Source organism: Nicotiana tabacum, chromosome 2 (genome assembly GCF_000715075.1).
Source record: "Nicotiana tabacum cultivar K326 chromosome 2, ASM71507v2, whole genome shotgun sequence".
Lineage (NCBI taxonomy): Eukaryota > Viridiplantae > Streptophyta > Magnoliopsida > Solanales > Solanaceae > Nicotiana > Nicotiana tabacum.
Genome location: NC_134081.1, coordinates 93246248 through 93253936, shown reverse-complemented (window position 1 = coordinate 93253936; position 7689 = coordinate 93246248). Strand labels below are relative to the sequence as shown.

Here is a 7689-nt window from a genome sequence, read left to right as displayed (position 1 = left end):
GATTTAGTTGTTGTTTGATTACAGTCATTAACTTAAACATTTTGCATGTGACTCGTCACTTAATTTATTTTGATAACTTAACTTTATATACCTTGATATTTTATAGTCGAACTTTAACCAACATTTGCTTGCATCTTTGGATTTATACTCATATCTAACCTAACAAAACTTTATCAAATCTTATGTTTCATCAACGCATGCCACGCATGGGTTCAGACTGGGATAAATAATTAATTTAGAGTGTGGTTACCACTAATTGTATTAGATAACACCACAAACTTCACCAAATTAGTTGTCATGATACGCATATCTTTGTCTTCTCACGAGGCATCAATTGAAGGAAGGAGATGGCGGGTCAATTAATTTTGAAGGTGTTTGATGAATAGAAACGAAGTTGGAGACTGTAAATTAGCTTTGAGTTAAATCCAAAATCAATTTTCTACTTAATATGATATTAGAGTCACACTCATCCTTGATATTTGATGCCCTCATGTTTTGTTTACTATGCTAGAGATGTCGAGGAGGAGAGTGTTAGAATCTCCCATTAGTTACGTTATGGTGTGTGCATACGTTATCTCTTTAATTAATTCTACACAATCTACTTTCTTAAATAGATTTTGTACATGGACCATCATCAAAACATATGAATGCACTTATTATCATCATTAAACCAAATATAGAAATTAAAAGGAATTAAATTGACTTCATTGTTAGTACCTAAGAGAGAAAAACGAGGAAAATTCATCCATAATAATCATACAAAAATGACAAACCCTACGCACTTCTATTTTCTTCCTCTTTATCTTTCTCTTTAAAGGAATAAAGACATATTAGAAAAAGCAACAAATAATACAACGGTTAAAACTACTGCCCAAAGCTTAAGCCAAGCTTACAACAATTGACACGTATGGAATTTAGAATCTTCTCTTTTGGAACCTTCACTAAAACGTGTTTAATTAAAATTGAAGGTGAAAAACCATTTGGTCAACTGAGTACGTGTCCCTCTCCGCGTTTTTGACACCCAAAGTAATTGAAAAAGACATTCTTTTTTGCTGCCAAAGATTGATCCAACATAGCAATATTGCACACTTTCAATTAATCAACGGTTATGTAATAGCTTATGAAAATGATAGGCATATCACTGAATCTTTCTTTATGTCTGGTAGGATGAATGAAAATTTCATTGAACGAAGAAGAATTTGACATGTTGCAAAAATTTGTTTTTTAAAAAGTTGGCTTTCTCTTTCACAGAGATATTTCATGGTGAGAATTGTAACGGTTTGTGGTGTATAATAGTGAATTATGATGTTATAGTTATGAAACAATAATGGCGTTTTAAATGATAATATATGCAATAAACTTATAAGTTTATGAGGTTGAAATTTTTTTACAGTGGGAAATCAAAAAATAAAAAAATAATATATATATATATATATATATATATATATATATATATATATATATATATATATATATATAAAGGAGGGAAATAAAAAAGATGAGTTGGCACCTCTCTTTGGCTAAGAATCACATTTATCTATTATTCTCAAATTTTTGGGGTTTTCCCTTCTGTTTCTTCTTATATTCCCATTTATTTTATGCTATTTTTAAAAACTAATAAGGAATTACACCTATCTTTTTTCACAATCTTATTGGCATTTATTCCTCTCATACAGTAACGCCTCTTGGTGAAAGAAAATAACATTGTTAACTCAATTGCAGGAATTCAGCAAGGAATTCGAGAATCAAGCAGTTGTTCGAGGAGTTACATGGAACTCGAGAATTCAGCTATGGAGTTGTAAAGAAGAAGAAATGTAGAGAGAGAGAGAGAGAGAGAGAGAGAGAGAGAGAGAGAAAGTTTAGAGAGAAGTGTAATAGTTCTGATTATGATATGTAACTTTGAATTACAATGCTATATAAGAATTGAGAATTGACTATTGTTTATTCAGCTGACCCCTAACTAACTTTTAACTACCAAGCTGACGTGGCATTGAACTGAATTGTTCTTGAGCTTACTGTATAATTTGTGTATCAATACTCCCTCCTGGAGAAGATCCTTGACCACAAGGATCAAAGTGAGGGAACGCCTAATCTTCAAGGCATTAAAAAACTCCCATGTAGCACTATCAGCTGGCAATCCAGCCCATTTAACCAAAACCTGAACAACAACCTTATTTTCCTTCTTAATCATCCTTCTCTACAGAATAGCTTCTGGCTCAGACCAATGAGGACTAGCAATGTCATTGGTAGGAGGGTAAGTAACTTGTGTAGGTAACTCATAGTATTTTTTCAGGAGAGAAACATGCACAGTGGGGTGTATTTTAACTGATAGTGGGAATAAGAGGGTATATGCCACAGGGCCTACTTTCTTAGCAATCTGGAAGGGTCCATAATATTTGGAAGCCAATTTATGGAAAGGTTGTGAGGTAATGGTCACTTGTCTGTAAGGTTGAGCATTGAAGTATACCCAATCTCCCTCTTCAAAATTCATGTCACTTCTATGATTGTCAGCTTGTTGTTTCATCCTGAGTTGAGCTCTCAATAGGTGATGCTGCAATAATTGGAGCTTCATCTCCCTATTAAGTAAGGTGTTATCAACCTCAGTGAAAGCTGATTCTCCTGGTAAATAGGGTAAGTGAAGTGGTGGTGGCCTTCCATAAAGTGCCTCATAAGGTGTAGTTTTATGGCAGTGTGGAAGGAAGTGTTATACCAATACTCAACCATGTGTAAATAGGAATACCAATCTGTGGCTTCTTCAGAGTAGAAACATCTTAGATAGGTCTCTAAGCACCTGTTTAGGACCTCAGTTTGGCCATTTGATTGAGGATGATAAGTTGTCGAGGTGTTTAATTGAACTCCCTGAATTGCAAATAACTCCTGCCAAAAGGTGCTTAAAAATACTGCATCTCTGTCACTCACTGTGAAATTTGGTAATCCATGTAGTTTGTATATGATCTCTATGAATATCTTAGCCACAGACTGAGCATTATAGGGGTATTTCAAAGGAATAAAATGACTATATTTACTCAATCTATCCACTATGACTAAGATGACTTCATATCCATGGGATTTAGGAAGGCCATCTATGAAATCCATACTGATTTGAGACCAAACTACCTCAGGAATAGGGAGTGGTTGCAAAAAGTCAGGGTAGGCTGCCAAAACAAAAAGCTTGACATCTTCACCGATCCCCTTCCAGTTGAATAGTGATAGAATCCTCTTAAGTGTTACTTCTATGCCAGAGTGACCACCTTAAGGGGTAGAATGCCATAATGATATAATACTCCTTCTAAGTTGAGGGTTCTTTCCAACTACTAGCATCCCCTTCCTTCTCAACTGATTGTGAGTCCATGTAAATTGACTGTTACTGTCTGGATTGGTCTGTAATTATTCAATGAGGGCCTTCAAATCAACATTTGTATTCCAACTATCAAAGATAGCTTGCAGCAGCCCTGAACTAGTTGTAGAGATTACTAAAGAGAATAACTCAGCTCTAGGTACCCTAAATAGGTCATCTGCTACTTGATTTTCCACTCATCTCTTGTATTCAATAACATAGTCAAAAGGCATCAACTTTGTTAGCCACATAAGCTGAGAATTTTTGTGTAGTTTTTGCTCAATTAGGAATTTAAGGGCCTTATGATCAGTTCTTATAATAAATTTTTGACCAAGTAGGTACTGGGACCATTTTGTGACAACATGAACAATAGTTAAAAGTTCTCTCTTATAAACTGAAAGAGCAGCATGTCTGGGAGAGAGTGCTCTACTGATAAAAGCAATATGATGCCCTTGTTGCATTAAAACAGCCCCTATACCATGTCCGCTTGCATCAGTTTCAACAATAAAGGTCTTGTGAGCATCAGGTAATGCCAATACGGGAGCCTGAATTAATGCAGTCTTCAGCTGTTCAAAGGCTTCTGAAGCAGCAAGTGACCATTTGAAATTATCTTTCTTGAGAAGGTCGGTTAATGGTTTGCTAATGGAACCAAACCCTCTGATAAACCTCCTATAGTAACCAGCTAGCCTAAGGAATCTTCTAAGTTGTTTAACATTAGTGGGTAAGGGCCATTCCTTCACAGCTTCTACCTTTTGAGGGTCTGTTGAAACTCCTTCAACAGTAATAAAATGCCCCAAATATTCTATCTTTTGAACCCCAAAGAAACATTTTGCTCTGTTCAGCAAATAGTTGATGCTTCTTCATTTCTCCAAAAATAGACTTCAAGTGCAATAGATGATCATCCATATTGCTGCTATATATCAGTATGTCATCAAAAAAGACTAAGACATACTTCCTAAGGAACTTCTGGAAAACTGAGTTCATTAATCCTTGAAAAGTTGCGGGAGCATTTGACAACCCAAAGAGCATTACTAAATACTCATAATGGCTAGCATGGGTTCTAAAAGCAGTCTTTGGTACATCCTCAACTTCCATTCTTAGTTGATGATAGTCAGACCTCAAGTCTATCTTTGAGAAGATTTCAGATGCCCCTAGTTCATCCAGTAAATCTTCTACAATAAGAATAAGGAATTTATTTTTTTACTGTATGCTTGTTCAAATCCCTATAATCGACACACAGCCTCTTGGTACCATCTTTCTTTCTAACCAAAACTACACGTGCAACAAAATGGCTGCTACTTGGTTGGATAATACCTTGATCTAGCATCTGTTTTACTAAGGTTTCGATAACATCCTTCTTGACTGAGGGATACCTGTATGGTCTTTTGTTTATAGGTTTAGTTCTATCTTGAAGGACAATTCTAAGATCAAACACTCCTCTAGATGGTGGCAGTTGTGTAGGTTCTTTGAACAACTCCCTAAACTCATTTAACAAGTTCAGTAGACTAGGATCTTGTTCAAATGTCTCTTTAGTTTCGAAAGAACAACATTGTACTTCATTACACATAGGAGGCATTACTTGTATCATGCATAATTCATATTGTTTACCTGAAATTCTAGCCAACTTTCCAGCTCCAGGAGTTAGAATTTGCTTTCCTAATCCTCTAAGTACATGCTTCCTTCCTTTGTAATAGAATTCCATGGTGAGTGTTCTGAAGTTTATTTTGATATCCCCCAATGTTAATAACCATTGAACTCCTAGTACCACCCCCACAAGATCCCAAGGGCAGTAGCAAGAATTCAGCAGAAAATTCAGCTCCCTGTAGAAGCCAAGAGATTTTGCAAACTTTATCCACCTTTAACATGTTTCCATTGGCTGCTGCTACTAGCTGTGGTGTAATTGCTCTCACAGATAATTTTAATCTCTCCACTAACTCAGGGTCCATAAAATTGTGAGAGCTTTCTGTGTCCACTAAGATGTGCAAAGGTTTTTGAGAATGATACCCAGTCACTCTTAGTGTCATGTACCCCAAGGATCCATTCAGAGCATGAATGGAAATTTCCATCTGCTCCATTGGTTGTGACAATTCCATCTCGTGCTCTTCTAACTCATTCACTGATTCCTCTGAAAACACCCCCTCTTCTGATTCTTCTAATTCAAGTAAGTATATCTGTTTCAAATTCTTACATTTATGCCCCACTACATATTTTTCATTGCAAAAGTAGCATAGACCTTTAGCCCTTTTTTCATTCATCTCATCTAGACTCAAACTCCTTCTGTTAAATCCTTTAGAAGTCCCAGCATTACCTTGGCTAGGAGTTGGCAATAATGGTCTGTTATTATTTCTTTGATCCATGATCCTTCTGGGGCCACTGGTTGGTGTATTGCTGACTGAAGAAGGTTGTCTAATAGCAGCTAAATAAGCCTCTTGCATCCTAGCAGTTTTGTACACCTGAGATAAGGTAGTGGGATTGATGAGTTTTACTGCAATATTCAACTCATGTTTCAGTCCACCAAAAAAATAACTAATGGTATTTTCTTGTGACAGATTAACTCCCGTGAGATTCCTTTCAAAAACAGCTTGGTACTCCTTGACAGTACCTGTTTGTCTGATCTTCTTGATCTCTTCCATAGGATCATCAAAGTCCACTCCAAATTTTTCCACCAATGCCACCACATACTCAGTCCATGTAGCTGGTTGGAGATATTGCCTATACCTCATAAATGCTAAATGCCACTGTATAGCTTCACCTTTTAACTGCATTGCAACCACTTCCACTCTTTCTTCAGCAGGAACCTTCTCCGTGGAGAAGAATTGCTCAATTTTGAATAGCCACGACTTCAGATCTTCCCCATTAAACCTCAAGAATTTCATCCTTGATCGACTCGAGAAATTGGAGTTGTGATGGTTATAACTGGCAGGACTCTTTTTTCTTGGTGACCTTTTATCAGATGGTTCGCCTTCATATTGTATAGGAGTTTTATCCCTTCGATTTTCTCCAGAATGAGTCAAATGTTCCTTTAGTTCAAGAACATTCTAGTCCAGACATTTCAGATTTGAGACCTCTCCAAATAAAGCCCCAACATTTGCAATTAACTTCTGTATCAATTCACGTAAATTCCCTGGTTCTTCTGTTGATGTGTCATTTGATCGAACACCTTTCGCCATGACTGCCGAGGATGATCAGCTCTGATACCACTGTTAACTCAATTGCAGGAATTCAGCAAGGAATTCGAGGATCGAGCAGCTATTTTAGGAGTTACAAGAAACTCGAGAGTTCAGCTATGGAGTTGTAAAGAAGAAGAAATGTAAAGAGAGAAAGAGAGAGAGAGAGAGAGAGAGAGAGAGAGAGAGAGAGAGAGAGAATTTAGAGAGAAGTATAATAGTTCTGATTATGATATGTAACTATGAATTACAATGCTATATAAGAATTGAGAATTGACTACTATTTATTACAACTCAAAGAATCCTTCTCTAACTGCTTTCTCTAATTGCCTAACTAACTTCAGCTAACCCCTAACTAACTTTTAACTACCAAGCTGATGTGGCATTGAGCCGAACTGTTCTTGAGCTTATTGTGTAATTTGTGTATCAAACACCTCTTAATGTTTGAAAGTCCAAACGTCACTACTAACTGAACGTTCAACCGCCCATTTGCTTGCAATATAATTAGCAAAAATAATTTCCTGTTCCACAATCTCTTAATTACATCTGTATCTTTTCCGCTTCTTTCTCTAATCTCATATTGTATTTCTATTCCAAATCCTAATTAAGTCTTCTCCGTTCTTCGCCCTAAAATTGTAACGGTAGAAATTAATTTTTTATATTATTAATAAATAATTTTCTAAACTGATGTGCGCGGTTATATACAACATCATCATAGTTTCTGATGGCAGTGGAGAGGGACAAAGCAAGATCTAAGGAAGTTCTTGAAAAATTTACGAAGAAACTAGAGCGGCTTACTCTTGCAACAACTTCATTCTACCTAATTATTATGCCTTTTTTCCCTTTATGACAAAGCTATAGAGTGCAGAAGAAGAACGCCATCAAGAAATGGATAAAGTTTTAATATTCTTTCTTTATTTTTGAACAAGCTAAGGTAAATGCACAAAGATCTTTTCTACTTTTAATCTTGGGTTCACGACTATATATGTTCTTCTATTTACCTTAGATTTTTTTTTCTTTGTCTTAATCTATTTCTTTTCTAATACTCATAACTCTTTTACATTCATAACAAACTCTGTCTCCAACACTTTCTTAAAATTTTAGTTTGTTTCCATTTGGTTCATAATACTCAAATATTTATTTTTCCCTTTTTGTTTTAGAAAAACAAGCAAAAGCAAATAAGGA

General features: G+C 35.8%; 1 protein-coding gene across 1 annotated transcript; it reads right to left on the bottom strand.

Annotated features, from left to right (window-relative positions):
* Window positions 1-2197: 2197 nt before the first annotated feature.
* LOC142167370 (uncharacterized) lies at window positions 2198-6507 on the bottom strand. The gene is made up of 6 exons (XM_075227534.1): window positions 6403-6507; window positions 5010-6357; window positions 4652-4891; window positions 4290-4509; window positions 3680-4171; window positions 2198-2576 (listed from the first exon to the last, which is right to left on the bottom strand). The coding sequence occupies exons 1-6, from the start codon at window positions 6505-6507 to the stop codon at window positions 2198-2200; spliced, it is 2784 nt and encodes a 927-aa protein (XP_075083635.1).
* Window positions 6508-7689: the final 1182 nt, after the last annotated feature.

Coding starts and splice junctions, on each gene's coding strand:
- LOC142167370 (XM_075227534.1), bottom strand. CDS start 6,507: ATGGCGAAAGGTGTTCGATCAAATGACACATCAACAGAAGAACCAGGG. Junction 4,172..4,289: donor TTCCAGAAGTTCCTTAGGAA/GTATGTCTTAGT, acceptor TTTGCTGAACAG/AGCAAAATGTTTCTTTGGGG. Junction 2,577..3,679: donor GTTGTCACAAAATGGTCCCA/GTACCTACTTGG, acceptor CTTACTTAATAG/GGAGATGAAGCTCCAATTAT.